This window comes from Leptinotarsa decemlineata, unplaced genomic scaffold (genome assembly GCF_025532065.1).
Source record: "Leptinotarsa decemlineata unplaced genomic scaffold, Ldec_3_MD MMD2_tig00000010_RagTag_RagTag, whole genome shotgun sequence".
In the NCBI taxonomy this organism is placed as follows: Eukaryota; Metazoa; Arthropoda; class Insecta; order Coleoptera; family Chrysomelidae; genus Leptinotarsa; species Leptinotarsa decemlineata.
Window position 1 is genome coordinate 9,950,477 of NW_027412538.1, and position 19,658 is coordinate 9,970,134.

Here is a 19,658-nt window from a genome sequence, read left to right on the forward strand (position 1 = left end):
AGGAATCGTGCCGACAGCTGAATGGCCGCAGGGTGATATGCGGTCACGAACGATCCCCTTGGGAAACTGGGCGAAACCTCATTGTAATCAGCCTACCTCTGGTAATGCGGGGCTCTGCCAGAGGTGACCAACTCTTCCCTTGCTATTCGTGGGAACACACATGAATGAAACAACATTAACAAAAATCAATCCCGAGGCTGGACAGAAGTGCTCACCTCAATCTACCGTTTGGAATGAGGCTGGACATAGCAGATCACCTCCAACAAGGGCACTTTCTACGGCGGGCGACAAGAGCTCCACCTTGAATAAAGGCAAGGAACCGGCTGCCCCTGCAGGAAAGCTCCATCACTTGTGCACCTCCATGGAGGGAACCCAAAGAAGGTTGAAGAAGCCGCGCAACGACAGTAATATCGCTGCACCTTCCAAAACCTTCGCGGAGGTCACCGTGAGATACTGAGATACCTCAAGGTTGCCAAAGAGAGTGTGTGTTCGGCGAGTCTTGGTCTACACCTGTCAATATGAAGGATATGTCTCCTAGTGACCTGTTCTCCTTCCTGGATGGGGCAGGATGGACGATGACCTAGGAGGCGACTCCTCGGGAGGATGTACAATGGGTCACCTGTGGCTGTGTACTGTGTCCCTACTCTACAGATACCAAATACCAGAATGACGCGTAGTATGCTCCTGTTATGTTTTTTGAAGAGAATATATTGAAATAACTTCATGAATATCCCAAAAAACAGTCGCCATCACTTTTCCAGTCGAAAAAACAGTTTTTGCTTTTTTTTGAAGCCGGTTTCCTCCTTTTATTTACGAGTGTATCAGAAGTTCGAGTGAAGTTAGCAGAAAATGTATCGTGGAAAATTTTCAGTTATCAGTGTTTAGGCTTGCTCATGTTTCTGCTCCAAAAATTACAGTATCGTTGGCATATTCAATAGTTTCGCAAACATTCCTTAATTCAAATGAACCATTCTGATGTAGGTTGAAGAGAACAAGCTCGAAAACTGTTCTTTGAGGGACTCCGCATTCTATTTCTTTTCTATTGCGTAGCTCCTTATTGACTGTTGATAACATGTAAAAATCAGAATTTTTGCTGGAATGTTTCATCATCCTCATAAATTCCTGTCACATCCTTACCATGGAAAAGGACAAGAGTAACAATAATCAACAATTATTTCTTAGATGTTAATTCTGAAATTCAAGCAATTATTTCAAATTCGATTTTCAATGATTATTTTCAGTTGTGAGAGTTGCTCTGTTTAAAATTATCATTGTTAGACGCCATCAATTAAATATGCAAACTACTATTGAAGAGAACATCCAGGCTGGTAGAACATGGTCTAATGTAATCTGAAGTACTAAACGTTGCGTCTATTCCATAACAAAAGTTATATTTCGAAATATCAGCAACGACTGACTGACTAGCTGCGTATTAAGTCATATTTATACTGTCAGATGATGGTGGAGATGACGGTGAGGATGGTAGGAACGGTAGGAATGGTAGGGACGGTAGGGATGGTAGGGATGCCCGCCTTTACTCAGTACCACACTATCTTTCAACATATAGGCATAGATCAACCTAATGCTTTTTCTATAGGTGAATAGGGTCGTATCTGCCTTCTTGTAATATTACTTGTTTTTGAGTTGATCCATTCGGATTTCCTTTGAAATTTTTCTGAATAACCAAACTATTTATCTTCTTGTTCACCAATAAGTATGCGCCTTTTCATCGTCCCAGCAGCTTGATTTTTTTGTTTTGTACATTGAGTTCAATTGGAGCACTGCTGTTATTTCCTTTGCGTTTTCTCATTTGCGATGCAAAGGGTCATTGAGTGGGGAATCCCACAGGAAGTAGTTAGAGTTAACACATTCAAAATACTTGGAGATATTCTGCACCTCATAGTTTGTAGACTGAAGTTTCTATCATAGAAATTCCCTGTCTACATATTCAAACTTACAGCTTGTCGAATCTAGAAAGATAATTGAGAATTCTCACAAACTGTGCATTTCCCAACAGAGTCGTACTAGGACAAAAGATGATGTGAACTAGCACTCGTCAAGAAGTAAAATCTACGTTGCAACTGAGCACTCTCACCGTCTTCTAACGCGCATCTAGTGGGCAGGATCATATCGAAATTTAGAAAGCTCTTTTTACATTTGACCAGTTCCATTCTTCATAATCGTAGTTGGTTGTAATAACATTGGTGAAAAAACATTCAACCACAAAGACAAAATCAATTTCAGTTTTATCTGTTTCTTGGCTATCAAAATACAATTTGTATTATGAAGTGTCGAATGTTCATTTTATTTTGGTGAAGTTTTATCTTTGGTCTTATGAAACTTTGGAAAATCAGAACATCCAAACAATTTTACACAAAGAATTGAGAAAGTATTTGAAAATATGTAGCAAATGTCTCTATTTCATTATGAAGGATAGTAGTGTTCCGTAGGTACTAAGGGTGGGTACCAATAAAAAGGTTTATTAGGAAGTAAAACATCTGATCTCGCTCGTTGGTAAGAGGTCTGTATAGTACCATTCGAGGAATTTCAAAAATCTTACCGTCCTTGATCCAGTAAAGTGATCTGTTCCAAACGCAGAGTACGATCCTCCATTACTCTGACCCTGCCAAGGGGCATGGTCCCTCCTAATGCCGTTCTGCGCCACAGAACATCTGGAATGGGATCCCCTCCTGTAGCACAAGAGAATTCCACCGTGGAACCAACCAGAGCTGTTATGTCTTCAGGAGGACGTATCATGAATGGTTTAACTGCAAAAAATTTGTTATATTAACAAATTTATAACGACATAAGTTGATGTATTGAATTCGTTGAGTTTTTGCTTAATGTCGAGGAAGATAAATGGGAAACTTGTGAAAATTGCATATCTTGAATCGTGACTGAGGAGACTCTGTGTATTGATGTGAACTGAAAATATTTGATATCAAGCAAACCACAATTGTTTTAATGGTGAGAACATTTCCGAAGACGAAAATAATTTCGCGATTTAGTCTAGAAATAGACTCTTTCCTTGCTTCTTCACTAGTGATTGCTCATCTACGAACGACACTTGGTAAGTAAGTTGATGAAGAACGTGATTTTGAGTGATAATGGATTCCAAAATGATTTCTAAATCCTACATTGAGATGACCGTTAATAGGTTTAATCGTTTATTGGGTTTCATTATAAGAAATACAAGACATTTCAGAAATGCAAAAACTGTTCTTAATCTATATTACTCTTATGTATATAGTCGTTTGAACTTTTCATCTGTCGTTTGGAGTCCACAATATTCGATTCACCAACAGAGAATTGAAAGTGTTCAAAATAAATTCGTCAAACAATTGGGGCGTAAAATTGACATTTCTATAATCAATGGAAATTTACGTCCAGTTTACAAACAGTATTCTTTGTTGTCTCTTACAGGTAGAAGAAAAATGTCAGATATATTAATGCTGTACAAATTATTCAATAAAAGTGTCGATTGTCCTACGTTGATAACAAAAATTTCATTGAATACACCTTGCAGAGACTTGCGAAACCATGATCTCTTTGCAACCCCATTTAGAACAATCAATTCAGGAAAAAACTCTCCGTTATGCAGAATTGTCAGATCCTTCAATACTCATTGCAATGACATTGGAGAACTGAGGTTACCTTTCCTTAGATTTAAAAAGTATGTGAAATCTATTTTTATTTATAAATAGTTGTCGGTTCTTCATACACTGTTTAATTAGTTTTTTGTTAATATTCATTACTATATAGTGTAATGTACTTAGAATATATATTTTGTTTATTCACTATCTTTTTCATATGTAAAATGAGGATATTTTTTTTGATTTATTCTGTCTGTATCCCTATTTGTGTAATAAATAAATAAATAAATTTAAGGTTTGTATTGCTCAATATAATTGATATTTGTAGCTAATCTTTTTAATTTAAATTTCATTTGTTGTTTCAGAGATTTCGAATCACATTAGAATCATAGACAATGGAAGTCCGAACTAATATAATTCCTTGTTGTTGTTACTTGAAAACCTGAAATTTCATTTAAAATCCAGAAGAAATAATAATGTCTTCAGAGGACTACGTTAATGATTACCATTATTGATCTTGAGGAGCTCTTTGCTTAATATATTACTTGTGGAACCTTTGGTGTAGTAATGAATACTACTGGAGTTTTTTCCCTATACCAAACTGTTATTTTAACACCTCGACAATTGTTTCGATCACCAAGTGATCATCTTCAAGAGAAAGATCAAACTAAACTGTTTAGTTATATATTCAATATATTACTTACCATAAACTTTTAATATTGCCGCAGCAGATTCCCTTATGCCTGCCGTATTTTTGGCGACGCACTGATACTTTCCATCATCCAAAGTTTTGGTATCGGTTATGGCCAAATTGTAACCATCGACAAGTTTCAGCCTCCCTTCGACGACGAGAGATTGCCCGTCTTTCCTCCAGAATACGTGAGGTTCGGGAACCCCTTTTGGAGGAGAACACTCCAAAACTATGTCTTCTCCTGCAGCAACTCGGGAGCTTTGAGGTTCGAAGCGAAATTCATCTCGAAGCACTGAAATGATAAAAAAATATGTAACGATGCGGTTCTTAGAATGATAATTTGATGGGTGTATGTTTGCTAGTATCTCAATTTGAGATAATAGCAAAGGGCAGAGGGTGTTTCAATTGTTCATATCATAACATTTTGAAAGTAATGTTAACATTTTTATGTACGAGTGTCCTACGAGAGAAGTAGTCGAAAAAATTGAAAGTAATTTTAGGTTCGAGAATATTTTTGTGGGGTAGGGTTTTTAAATATCAAAAATAATATAGTCATAATTCTTTTTCAGACATTCCAGAAGTTTTACAGAAGAGCTGTGCGCAGTTCGGCTTTTTTCGGCAATGTACGGTTCTCGTTAGGTGGCCAAGATTAGCGCATATCGCATATCTCCCGTTTGGAAAATGGTAATTTTGGATTATTTCAGTTTTTTTCAAGGACAAAACACAATCACTACAGAAAAATCCTTAAGGCGCTCTATGAGCGGTGCCTGTGCGAAAGTAGTGATTCACATTGCATTTGAATCGCAGGAGATTGAATTCATTTGGAAAAACATTTTCAGGAAGTTTATTTCACATAAAAGCAGTTCTCCAAATGAAAGAGTTTTTGAACAGTGAAGTTCGAGGTGTAACAATAATAATAATGATAATAAAAATGTCTTCTATTTACTAAGGTAAAAAAGAAAGCACACAAAGGAAAATACAATTGGTTTGGTAAAATTCCGGAGCAGAATTCAGGAGACAAGCGTGTGCAACACCCCGAATCCTGCTTTTCCATTCAACTTCTTTACAATATACAAAACATATGGTGTATAGTTCAAGTAAAAGAGATGGTGCCCCCTACCTTCCAGCAGTTTTCCTTTAATAACACACACAACGGCGGTACTCATCGCTACATTCTTTTGGTCACCGTAACATGGCTTCAAATTCAATTTTATGACTCTTCAGCCAATCATAAAACTCGGTTGGTAAAAATTATCCAATACGAACTGCCAATTCTTCAGTCCACGTGGACTAAATTGCGGCATAATTCTTTTGTATTGGTTTTTTTGGCCTTTGACTTTACCGACACCTTTGAGATTACTATATCGACTATACAAAAAATTATAGTACCTATGTAGTAAGAGAGAGAGAAAAAAATAAATGGGATAAAAGAGGGGTAATTCATAATGGTTACAGAATGACTTGAATTTTTGGATTTTATGCGAGACTTTAGTTGCACGATAGCTGTTTTTCATATAGTCAGTTGAGAGCCTGAAGCTTGAACAGTGTCAGTTTCAATTTTTTTAGGTGTTTGGGAAGACTATTGTAATGAGTGTAGATAGAAAAACTGAACGATCTCTCAAACAGTGCTGTGCTGTATTTTTGTGTCGGATATTCACTTCATTTCATATGTAACAAAAATATATATGTAAACCTTCCTATATGAATATTTAAATTTGATTATAAGCTAGAAAGTATGATTCAAAAAAAAGATTTCCTTAGGTGGTTCCCATTCCCCCCCTTTCCCCTACATAAAAATAACAACACGATGAAAATAACAAAACACGCACTTTTCTGTATCTGATATCACTTCGGTTCTTTTCTAAAGTTAGGTAATTTTTCAACACTTAGGTTCTTCTTGCATGAAACCTCTCCTCACTTCATGAAATGCGACTTGAAAAATGAGGCACTTCGGGACATTTTAGGCGAAAACTAGATAGAGTAATTAATTAACAATAGCAAAATCAATACTCCCAGCCGCTATGGACTGAATGATTCCGTACAACCCATCTCGTCTTGTGTTTGTAAATCTTTTGCTGGAAAAATCCTCACTTGTTTACTTTGTGGTAAATGTTCAAGAAGTACTGAAAACTTATGTGAATTTCTGGAACTTCATCTAGCTTTTCCTAATACGACTAATTACCAGTCCGTGCAAAGCTTATTGTTAAATCATCTGAAAATGGAATTTTTAACAGGTGATGATCGACTGTATTGTCAAACATGCGCCAAACTAACTGACTGTTATAAGGAAACAAGTATAGCTGAGGCACCAGTCAATCTAATAATAACACTGATGATTTTCAAACAAAACTCAACCTCTAACGGAAGCAAGAAACTCTTTGGAATGTTCGAAATAGATGAACATTTCCACCTAGCAGACCACTGTTATAATATTCATGCAGTCATTGTTCACTGTGGTTCTGGCGTTGAATGTGGTCATTATTACGCCTTGATCAAAGAAGAAACGGACTGGTTTAAGTTTGACGATAGTCGTGTCACGAAGTGTTCTGGCGATGCATTGGATTTATTGGAGCCTCTGGAGACACCCTACATTTTGTTTTATGAGAGAGAGGACATTGTTAGATCAAGATCTTCAGATGATGTGATGCTGCAAGTTTTTCCGGGTTTTCCTGCAGCTGAAAAAGCAAATGCGCCACTGGAATCAATGAAGTCGCCCCGGAGCGCCAATTAATTTTTATTGTTGTATTTATTTTATTTTTATCGTTGTTTTAACACATTGTTATAATTTTATAAATATATTTTTAGTCCATAAAAAAAAATTAAAAGTACATTTAATTTATATCTTGATGGCGCTACTAGTTTAAACTCGCAAAAATGTCACTTAGGAACTTTTTGCATAGAACCCTTCAATTGAAACATCCATCTAATATAACTATTATGTTTTGTGAAGCCTTTCAACTGAATGAAGTTTTATTATTTTTATTATACACAGTTTCTGCTGGTCAGGCCTTATCCCCCGAAGCACCGTGGGGCGAGTGATCATTGAGTCCGATAATCGTGTGCCCTGAGCAAACGCAGTGAATATTATTATTATATTTAAATCGTGCCAACATCATTCTTTGATAAAAATCGTTTTAACTAAATTATTTCCCACTAAGAAGTATGAATTGTGTTCCCCTTCCTGTTGATTACTATAAAGATATCTTCCACGTAATCGATCTAAGTTCTAACGACGAGCCGTGTTCGGAACAGAGCAAGAACCGCTCTAATTCATCAATTACATGTTGGGAAGATCATGCCGACTGCCAGCTCCTGAAATTAATGATGATTGTGTGTATGATACCGCCGCTACCTTATATAAACTTTCACTTTTGATCGAGGTAATGTTTTCGTGCAGCTAAGTGATGACGGGGTGGTTAGAAACACCTGGGGGAATGCTCCATCAAGTGTTGGATTTCTCACAACACAATGCGCAGTCGATACTCGAGGAAAACGGGAAGAATTTCATTTCGGGGAACGAAAGAAAATTAACGAACGTGTAGCGACCGGGAGAAAAACCATTAATTATATTTGGCACAAAATCAGATTACCGTTGTGAGTTGCTGATATTCTTTGGTTTGCCAGGTTTTTTCCCCTTTCCTGCTTCAACTATTATGGTCATTTTGCTTGTTATTTCATGATGCATCATGATCATCATCTTTCCAAAAAATATTTTTCATATATACATATACAGTTTTTTTGAATGTTTCTTACAAGCAGTGCCAGATTAGCCACGTAGCAAATGCTACAGGCCCCGCGGTCTAACACCTGTCTGACCGTAAAAAAATATTAATTTAGATAGGAGGGTAGAAATATTTTGCTAGGCTATGCTTCACTCCCACCTGAAAATCGAAAACTAGATTTTGTCACGTTAAATCTTATCTGACATTAATCATTTATATTGTATAAAATATATTTATTAGATAGAAAATTGATTTGTTTGAAGGTGGTTGACAATGTTTCGTGGTGTATTTCATTAGTTCGGACTTCCGTTGTCTAATATAATATAAATTGATTTGAAATCCCTGAAAAATAAATAAAAGATTGACCGAAAATAACAATTTTATTGAAACAAAAAACTGAAATCACAAGGAAATAACACACAAGCTACAACCAAAAAATGAAAATTGAAATATTAATAAAAGCTGAAAATAAAAAAATATAAGCAAAAATGAAAAATAAAAATAAAAAAATTAAAAGATTCCAACCCAAGTTACGTCACGACGTTTCGATTGTTAGTATCTACAATCGTCTTCGGACTGGACTTATTCCTCCGAGATCTGACTATTTAAAGGTCGTTCGGGTGCTTTCACCTTTCACCTATCCCCTCTTTCCACTTCATTGGTATTAGCGGGAGATGACAGTTTGGCGGGAGTTGGTCGTTTTTCGCTTGATAACAGGTTTCCATATGTTACGTATCTCTACGCTAGCCTTGTTGGACAACATATACGCGGCTTTCTTGAATTTTCTCCTAAACCAGTGTTTCTCTTTGTGGATGATTTCAGCGTGAGTCCTCTTGATATTATGTTGATGAGTCCAAACATACTCTGCTATTCCGGATTTGCTGGTTTCTCCTCGCTGTGTGTGTTTCTTGTGCTCAGCAATGCGAACTTTCAATGGCCTCTTAGTTTTACCGATGTATGATTCTCCGCACTCGCAGGGTATCCGGTAAATGCAATTCTTGGAATCGCAGTCCGCGTTTGGTGGCCTGGTTTTCGTGAGGCTGCTATGGATAGTGTTCCCAGATCTGAAGCAGGTCCTGATGTTATACTTGGACCCAATCCTTTCTATCCTTTCCGATAATCCTCTGATGTAGGGGAGTACAAGTACTGGTTGTGGCGGCTTCTCTTCCTTGTGGAGCTCATGCTGTCTTCTAGCTGAAGCCTGTTCTACCAACACTCTGGAGTAACCGTTCCGTTGAAGGTCATTTCTGATGATGCCTATTTCTTTTTCGAGACCTTCCTTTGTATTACAGAGCTCGAAAGCACCGTCTAGTAGAGTCTTGATGATTCCTCTCTTAGTCGATTGATGGTGGTTGGGTTTTCGATATACGGATGTTTCCCATTTAGTGTCGGTCCTCTTCACCAATACGGCTAAGAAAAACAATTCGTTATGGACTTCCTTCTCCGTTGTGAAAGTGATGGAAGGACTTACGTTGTTGATGTGCTTCAGGAAAATGTCTAGTTCTGCAGTCCCATGGTTCCATATTATGAAACCAGAGTCAACCAGACTCGAAGCTTCTTGTGGGCTTCTCCAACGGCCAGAGTTTCAAACCACTCCATATATATATATATATATATATATATATATATATATATATATATATATATATATATATATATTAGCTATAATCGGTGAAAGTGGCGATCCCATTGGCAGTACCTCATCTTGCGTTAAAAATTCGTCCTTCAGTTGGAAGTAGCAGTTTCGTACACAGCATCCTAGTAATTATGATTACTTGTATCGGTAAGTTGATTCTATCTTTCAGGTCCCCATCTTCGGATAACTTTCTCTGTATGATTTGAAGTGCTTCTTCGACAGGAACGTTGGTGTAGAGGCTTTCCACGTCGAAACTGATCAGTTGATCCTGCTCTTTGACTTCGATTTCCCCTAGTAGTTCAAGTTGTTTTTATTTTTCATTTTTGCTAATGATATTTTTTAATTTTCAGCTTTTATTAATATTTCAATTTTTTATTTTCTGGTTGTAGCTTGTATGTTATTTCCTTGTAATTTCAGTTTTTTGTTTTAATAAAATTGTTATTTTCGGGAAATCTTTTATTTTTTTCAGGGATTTCAAATCAATTTATATTATATTAGACAATAGAAGTCCGAACTGATGAAATAGGAAATTGATTATTTAATAGATTTGACACGTTTTTGAGTTTATCAATTAACGTTCATGTAAAAATAAGTAATTTTACTAACTTTTAACGTTGCTGTCTTAATGTTTAGGATCACTACAACTCTCGATAAATATTTGTTTTGATTTTTCATAATACTCTTGAGCAGATCCCTTTTGTAAATTACGTTTCATTACTTTTCGGTTTAATTATAATCGATCACTATATAAGATAATACTTTTTAAAATATATATTTTATATTTTATAATTTATAAATATATTTTATGATTTAAAAATATATTTTATATTCTATAATATATTTTAAGGGCGTGTTAGGGCCATGAAATTAAATCAGTTTTCACAATGGACTTATGCAGAAAAATTATAACGAATTTTTGGTTTCCCATGTAAAATTGCTGATCAGCTGATTGATTTCCTATGAGAAGACCAAAATTTTGCGACCTATGTTTCTTGGCGAAGGTTCAAATCAAAATCAAATCAAAATATACTTTATTGTCCGAAGATATGCATCTCATTGACAAAGTTCAAGAAATACAACGTTGATATAAAAAAAGTATTAAAAAAGTATAAATGTAAATATAAAAAAGTTCCAACAATGAATAAATGTGAATATAAAAAAAAGTTCTGAAAGTGTATAGATAAAATACCACCATGTATAAAGTGATGGTACAATAGTAGTAAAAATATTAGTAATATATTATTAAAAGGATTCGCTAAAATACTCTTCCAAACTATAATAGGGTCTATCCACAAGGAGGTTCTTCACCGCCTTCTTGAAATGAACGTTGCTTAAATTTGCAGATCTCATTTCTAATGGTTAATGATTGAACAATTTACCACCATTGTAGTATATGGAATCCTTGATTAAATTCGAAGTTGGGATGGGAAGTCTAAAGGTATAATTGCTATTGCGAGTAGCATAAGGAGTAGAAGCAAAGTTGAACTTCGATTTATGTTTATAAATAAGGCAAACTGTCTCTAAGATAAAAAGTGCGATGACTGTTAACATTTTATTGGCAGTGAACAAATTCCTGTACGATTCTCTGGGTTTAACTTTACAGAGACATCTTAGTGCCCTCTTCTGTAATATCAATACAGAAGAGAGGAGAGATGAGTTGCATGCTCCCCAAAAAGGTATTCCATAACGTAGTCGAGACTCAACAAGCGCATGGTAAACGGTCTTTGCGACATGGAAACCCAACTCATTTGAAACCACTCTAACTGCATAACATCCTGAGGAGATCTTACTCTTCAGTTGTTTAAGGTGCTCATCAAATTTCAGCCTATTCTCAATGAATACACCGAGAAACTTTGTGTTTAATTTATTTTGTAATACGTCAGCGTCTATTGAAATGTCATCAAGCGAACATTTGAATGATATTATATTCGTTTTGCATTTAGAGAGAGTAAATTTGCATCGCACCAGCTCTTCACCTTCTTCAAGTCGGATGATATCATTTTAATTAGCTCCATTGAGTTTTTTTCTTTCCACAATATTGTAGTATCCATATATAGTTTCCGCGAATATAGTGAAACTACCAGATATGTTAATCATAGATATGTCATTCATATATAACAGAAACAGAATAGGGCCTAACACAGAACCCAGTGGTACACCAATTTCAATGACACTGACCTGAAAGGTACGATTCGAACCAAGTGTTCGTTACACCTCTACATCAGTTTCATGGACCGAAAACATCCTCAAAACATTTGCGCTCAAAAAGGTATGACCTCATTTAATATCTAATTTATTTCGAGAAAAAGACGAACTGTTTATTTTTTTAACTCACTCATGATCTGTGGTTGTTTGATTTATTATATATTATAATATACATGATATATAATAATATACGTTAATTTTATGAGTGAATAAAGGAATATATAGGACCTTTTTTGAATCGATTATCATATCGATCATGTTTCGATATTATTGAGAGCTAGTGACGGTACTTTGTCTATTCATTTTGAGCAAGGTGTTGCTTGAAGAAGTCGATATTGAATGTGTCATCTCTGAATTTTCCCAAATTAAAACTAAAAAAGTTTGTAGCAGTTTTGTTTCATTTAATACCCTTAACTCGAGAACCTATAGCAAACCAAGGGATTCTTGATAGAATTGCTACAGGTTCCGCAGCGGCGAAATTTTAGTATTGAGACCAGACCTGAAATTCAACATTGGACTTTTCTGATCAGACATGATCTTTGTATCGAGTTATTACAGTTCGCTCAGTTTGACCAACATATTATTCATCGCAATTCACACAGCTTATTTGGTGAATCTGTTCTAATGAGGTAAACATGCTCTCAATACATAGAAAACATTATGAATTATTTGGAATATTTATCTGAAGGATGGATATAAAAAAAAATTGAATTTTTGAAGAACAGTACTTTTTAAATATTATATGATATGCTGCATATAAAAGGCGTATACTAATGCCACACCAATTTGCTAATTGAATAATTCCTGCTGTTTGATGAACAATATGAAGTGGGAGTGTTCTATTATTTTCACGAACTGCAAAAATACAAAACAATCAAAACAACCCGACATGCGGCAAATCGTCTGTTTTTGCAGTATCTGATTAAAGAGGGTTTGTATTTTCCGGATGTACTAAAAACAATATAGCAATATCTGTTCTGTACCTTTTGAATATGTTAATCGGTGGCAGGATTCCCTGTAGTCGGGAGTTGCTTGGGTGTTGTTTTATGCCAGAGGAAATCGATACATTCACGGATGAAGAGAGCAGATTTAATGTTTCGGAGGATATATTCCCGATCAAACTTGATGACTTAGAGATGATTTTCGATACATCAACTCTTACAATGGTTGAATTTTAACTTATATTTATGAAAAGTGTTTGATTCAATCCGTCGATCGATAAGGAAGTAAAAATGAATTGCAAGAAACATATCTTCTTTCTTCTCAACCAAAACCCGTGCAGTTTGAGTAGAGCCTTGAAGATGACAGGCCAGCCAGCTATCGAAAGCGCTCGCATATAATAAATAGAAGTTATAAAGCTATAGGCTTTATAACTTCTACATGCTACAGGCTACATCTTACATGACCACGTAGGGAGCTATAGCTACCTGAGTGACATCCGGGTCCAGGATATAAATACAGAGAGAGATTTTATCGAGTGTGTATGATACACACTCGATAAAATCCAGAGGGTGTCCACGAATTGTTTCATTTTTGATTTGTATCATGCACACTCGATAAAATCTCTATTTGTATTTATATCCTGGACCCGGATGTCACGCAGGTAGCTATAGCTGCCTACGTGGTCATGTTAGATGTAGCTTGGGAATTCTAGGTCTTCTAACTGGAACCACAAATGTGCAGTTGGCTTCTGTTGTTGACTCCGTGCGTATGTGTTGTTTCCTGCTTTCGGCAAACAAGTGTTGCCCATCTTTACACTTGGCTGCACCGCGCTGATGAGGCCAATAGCCAGAAACACGTTTCCGCGGTTTGCCCCCCTTTTTTGAAGTGTTGTGTCCACGAATTGTTTCATTTTTGATTTATATATATTCTGTGTTTCTGTGTAATTTCACAATGTGTATTTGTTCATTATAAGACTCATATAATCTGTTAATGTTAACAGGAAAAAGGACTCAACAAAGTTTGAATTTGAACAAATGGGCAAATACGGTCCTGCCCTGGCCAAACAGAAAGAGAAAGTGATACGTATGAAAGTGCATAAATGTGAAATTTGATTCATAAGTACCCTTTTATTTTTGAATAACCTTGTATAAATCTTCACAAGACCGAGTCTTGTTCCATTCGACCTCCGGGGAGTTTCGTTCAAGGACACCGAAGCAATTTAGTAGAAAACTCATCCGAAAATTAATAGGAGATTGGTGTCGAAAGGGTATTATAGCTGAGAGATGTGTGCCGGAAATAAATTTGAACGATAATGAAGAATAAAATCGTATTAAATTCCTCGCTGGTTAATTGATAATCATGGCGTGTGTCCCAGCCGGATAATTCGCTTCCCTTATTACCGAGAATATTTTATAGAAATTCAATTTGCGTCTCTCATTACGTTCAACCTTTCAATTAAGACGAGGACTATCAGCAGCCTTGTCTCCGACTACGAGTAGATGGGGAATTATTACTTTTTTACTAAATCGACGATCAGCTTGGTGAGTGAGCTGGAGGAAGTTCTTTCGCAAACTTCATTAAGAGGAAGAGCCGTAGTTGACTTGCATATCATGAAAGAGTTAAGTATAACGGACCACCTTCACACGACATCTTCTAACAACCGATGCTACTAAAACCATCTACCATCTTTTCAAACACTTCGATAACTTTCTCACCAGCCTTCGTCGACTTCATCGAATCCAGAGTACGCAATTTTCATGCTGCACCCAAGTGTGCCCGTTTCAATAATTCAAAATCGATTCCGCCAATTGTATCGCAAAAAGCATGAGCAGGAATTTCTTTTGTGAAAAGTCCTGCACTTGTTGGATATAATCCAACGTCCTTCGTGGTATTAGCCAGGAGAGTGGTTGTTTTCTAATAGGTGTCAGTCCAGAAATTCAGATTCAAATAATTTATTCACATTCAAATACATAAAACAGATGAGTTGTCTAATAATATGGTGAATAAATGGTGACTTAACTCACAAGGTGGAATTCCACCTGTTGGTGAGCATTGACATAACATAATGATAATAGTAATAGTTCAGTCTTGTGAAAAGCATATAACTGTTATTGGCAATGAAATGCAACTGTAAATTTCATACAAGCATTAGAGTTTCAGACATATTAGTTATATATGTACAAACATGCATGTAGAGAGAACAAAACACGATATGTAGTACACAGTACATAGTATATATACATAGTACATAGTACATATATATATATATATATATATATATATATATATATATATATATATATATATATATATATATATATATATATATACAAATATACAAATATGAAAGTTATTGAGTGTCTTGATATAGAAACAGAAGTTAATATCGGACATATCACTCAAGAAAGTGGCAAACCATAGACACGTGTTCCGGGCTTTTGGCTCATCATCTGTATGGTGCAGCCAAGTGTAAGGATGGGCAACACTTGGTTACCAAAAGATAGAAATACAAATGCACGGAGCCATCAGCAGAAGCCAACCGCACATTTGTGGTTTCAGTTGATAGATCTTGTGTTTACAAGAAAACTATCAAAATCACCACGGAGGCATCCGGGTTCAGGAAATTATACAAATATGAAAGTTATTGAGTGTCTTGATATAGAAACAGAAGTTGATATCGGACATAGGCTCCTGCTGGTGACTCCGTACATTTGTATTTCTATCTTTTGGTAACCAAGTGTTGCACATCCTTACACTTGGCAGCACCATACTGATGATGGGCCAAAAGCCCGAAACACGTGTCTATGGTTTGCCACTTCCTTGAGTGCTATGTCCGATATTAACTTCTGTTTCTATATCAAGACACTCAATAATTTTCATATTTGTATGATTTCCTGGACCCGAATGTCACGCAGGTAGCTATAGCTGCCTCCGTGGTGATTTTGATAGTTTTCTTGTAAATACAAGATCTATCAGCTACTATATATATGTATATATAAGTATAATATATATATATATATATATATATATATATATATATATATATATATATATATATATATATATATATATATATATATATATATTTTTTTTTTTTTTTGATTGATGCAACTAATTTTCCTTTATTTTGAGTATTTCAATATTAAATTCTACAAAAAGGATTTGAAGCTTTATATCTTCTATAAATTATCTGCGAGCGCTTTCGACAGTTGGTAGTACTGTCATCTTCATAAATACATCTTCTAGGCACCCTTCAAAGTTTGAAGAGAAGATGACAGTACTACCAACTGTCGAAAGCGCTCGCAGATAATTTATAGAAGATATAAAGCTTCAAAATCCTTTTTGTAGAATTTAATATTGAAATATATATATATATATATATATATATATATATATATAATGTTGCACAAAATATAAATACAAAACTAGCAGAGTCAATTACAAGGTCAATGGTATGAGAGATACATAATAATATATTAACTAAACGTAGTGGATGTGAACATTGTGAGGTCATACATTTTCAATAATATTCCTTATTTCTTTACGAGGTGTATTCAGTAACAAAATTTTCAATTTAATTTTGAATTTATGGAAGATTGGTTCATTTTGTATATCCTGTGATAATAACTTGCCTTAATAGGAAATGTTTTGTCCTATTGGTTTTTCTTGAATGGTATCATAATATTATTATTGTTTCTTGTATCATAATTGTGAATCAATAGGGTCAAATTAGATTTGTTCTTGTATTGTACAATAGCTAAACTAATGAAGTAAAGCATTTTAGGGTCAAAAATTCCAGAGTTTCTATATAAAAGGTCACGAGGATAGTCATACTTTTTTCGTAATATACATCTGAGGAACCGTTTTTGGATTACTTCAAGCGTCTGAGGTGAGTTTTGGAAACTGAACCCCAGCCAACTATGCCATAATTCATATGGGATTTTACCAAGCACTTTTAGAGTATAATTCTTTGTTATATATTCAGAATACCAATGACTTTTTTGAATTTAAAGAATACATCGTAACTTCTTCATTATGTTTTTAATTTGGGGTCCCATCTGAGGTGGCAGTCTATTATTATTATTAAGTATTTAATTTTTTTTAGGTTTTATCACGGCTTCTTCAGATGCTACAAGTTCGTATTTTGGTAAGTTAACATCAAAGCTACTAAAAGGAAAGTAAAAACCTTTTTTGAAATTGATTGATAGTAGCCTATAGTCAAACCATTTTTCAACTTCATACATATCTTGTTCAAGTTTGATTTTTTAGTCATACCAATTATTGTCACTACATTCAATTACAGTATCGTTCGCAAAACTGATGATTTTTTGAGTGGATTTTTATAAGGAAAAGATTATTCAGATATACGTTGAAGAGTATGGGTCCCAACACCGTTCCTTGTGGTACACCACAAGTTACTTTTTGTTCAACACTAACTTTTTCGGATATTTTCACTCTTTGTATTCTGTTAGAGAGGTAACTACAAAAGAGATCATCATCTGGTTTGCCTCTTATTCCAAGATCTTTCAGTGTATTTAACAGTATATTTTGAACGACGATATCGAACGCTTTTGTTAGGTCCAAAAAAATACCGATTGCTAGCTTGTAATGGTTCATGAAATAATTTATGCTGAGTCAGTGTTCTAATTGGATCTTGGGTAGATCTTTTTTCTATGAAGCCATATTGACATTCCGATAATATTTCGTATTTCTCAAAGAACGTATTCAATCTTTTCTGCAATACCTTTTTCATAATTTTGGCTAAGCAGGTCTGTAGTTGGTAACATCGCTTGTTTTCCCATTTTTATGGATGGGCGTTATAACAGCCGTTTTGAAGGATTGGGGAAAAGTTCCCTGTTCCATTGATTTATTTATCAGGAATGTTAGCGATTGCAGAATATGTTTTGAAATCACTTGAGAATCTCTGCTTTAAGATAATTTATGCCTGGAGACTTCTTCTTTTTGAGTTGTCTGATAATAATTTGGAACCTACTGTGTAGTTAAGGAAGACTGGCCGGAATGAATAGTGCCTTCAGCTAATTTGATTTATAGCTAGTCTTTAAGTATGTTCACTTACTGTAGGTGAAAAATAGTTTGACTTAGATACAAGTGTGAAGTTATATCATTGGTTTATTTCATGAATGATATTTTATTCATGTTCCGGAAGCTCACAAAAATATCAATTTTTCATCTAAGCAAGTCAGCCGTCCGTTGCTTCATATGAATAGAACTCTTCTATTCTGTTTTCTAAATGAAAAAGAATGAACAATAAAAAAACGTTCAATCTCTCCTTTCACCGACCTCAATCATTAACCCAATTAAAACTGCGCCACAATAGTGAATGTATCCATTGAATTCGTCCAGAGTGGTTGCAAAATAAACAAAATCTATTTATAAATAAGCCCCTTCCGATCTAGTCGGTCCAGAAGGGCTATTTCGAGTATCCCTCGAGGACTGACCTCTCTAAATACGTCGGCCAATCTTTGATCGGATGAAAAACAGAAGTGAAGCACCCGAAAGTGGACGAGCTTTTCCAGAAAACGATCGATATTATCTCAGATAACATTCATAAGACAGAAAATTGGATTGGACGAAGAAAACGATGTAAGTTTTGCTTTTTTCGTAGTTCGTGCCGGAATTTTATCTTCGCGAAAAAAAATATAAATGAATTATGGGATGGGGTCTTGTTTGTTTCGAAGTAATGAAAAAAATGTTATGTACTTTTGTTTCGGCAGTGGCCGACATAAATAACTTCGATCCATTTCTTTTCGACGATCCTTCTGAATTGATGAAAAAGAAGTTTGGAACATATTTCTCAACAATAATTGACGAGAAAATCAGGACACATTTTCCAGGGAAAGATTCAGAAAGTTGTACCACAATGCCAAATGTTAATGCAACCATGTTTTTTGAACCAGTCACTACGGATGAAGTAAAAAAGTTATAGCCTCATTAGACAATAAGAAAAGCTCAGGACATGATGAAGTATCCACAAAAATAGTCAAAGAATGCATGGACGTATTATCTGAAGTTATAGGATTATTATTATTATTATTACATATAAATAAAGGCTGAGGACAAAGTCCTAAAAACGAAGGATATTAACAAGTCAATACAATGCATGCAAAAAGAAAAGAAAAATAATTAATATATGCATAGAGGCGATTAAGCAAATAAGCAAATGTCTATTTTGTCTTTGAAACTGTTCACCGAGTCGGAATTCATAACATCGTTGGCTAAGTTATTCCATGTTTCGAAAATACGATTCACCAAAAAATATTGCCTCTGCCTCGTTGCGAATTTTTTCTTTTTTAATTTGAGTGTGCGACCACGTAACCGCAAATCATTATTGAAAACAAAAAGTTCTTTCTGATTAGCATAGTTATACTCAGCTATACGGAAAGATATGATGAGGTCCCCACGGAGTCGACGTTGGTCAAAAGCTAGCAGTTGTGCCATCCTCAGTCTTTCGGGATAGGTTGGACGCACTTCACCAAAAGTCATACGTGTGGCTCGACGCTGTACATTTTCCAACAAGTCCCTATCACGCACCAGAACAGGACACCACACTGGACCTGCATACTCCATGATTGGACGAACGTAGGTTTTGTAGAGTTTTATAGAACTTGAATATGATAGATGGAGGAACGTTTTGCGGATGAGGTAAATCAGTGTGTTTGCGCGTTTGCATGTGGATATTATTCAGGGTGATTCAAAAGTACTTTGTCGAACTTCAGGAGGTGATTCCTCACAATATTCTAATATGAATTGTCCAAATAAATAAATATTCGGAAACGCTTCGTTTCCAAGATACAGGATGTTGAAGTTTTATTTTTATTTTCGTTTTTTTTTAAATAACTTTTGAAATA

General features: G+C 35.2%; 1 protein-coding gene across 1 annotated transcript in view; it reads right to left on the reverse strand.

Moving 5' to 3' along the window:
* The window catches only part of robo3 (roundabout 3), a 325,563-nt gene that overhangs the window by 11,279 nt on the left and 294,626 nt on the right, over positions 1–19,658 (reverse strand). The window contains exons 4-5 of the mRNA XM_074171440.1: positions 4,298–4,576; positions 2,561–2,768 (exon numbers count right to left, since the gene is read on the reverse strand). Coding sequence (XP_074027541.1) covers positions 2,561–2,768; positions 4,298–4,576 — 487 coding nt within the window. The remainder of the gene's footprint in view (positions 1–2,560; positions 2,769–4,297; positions 4,577–19,658) is intronic.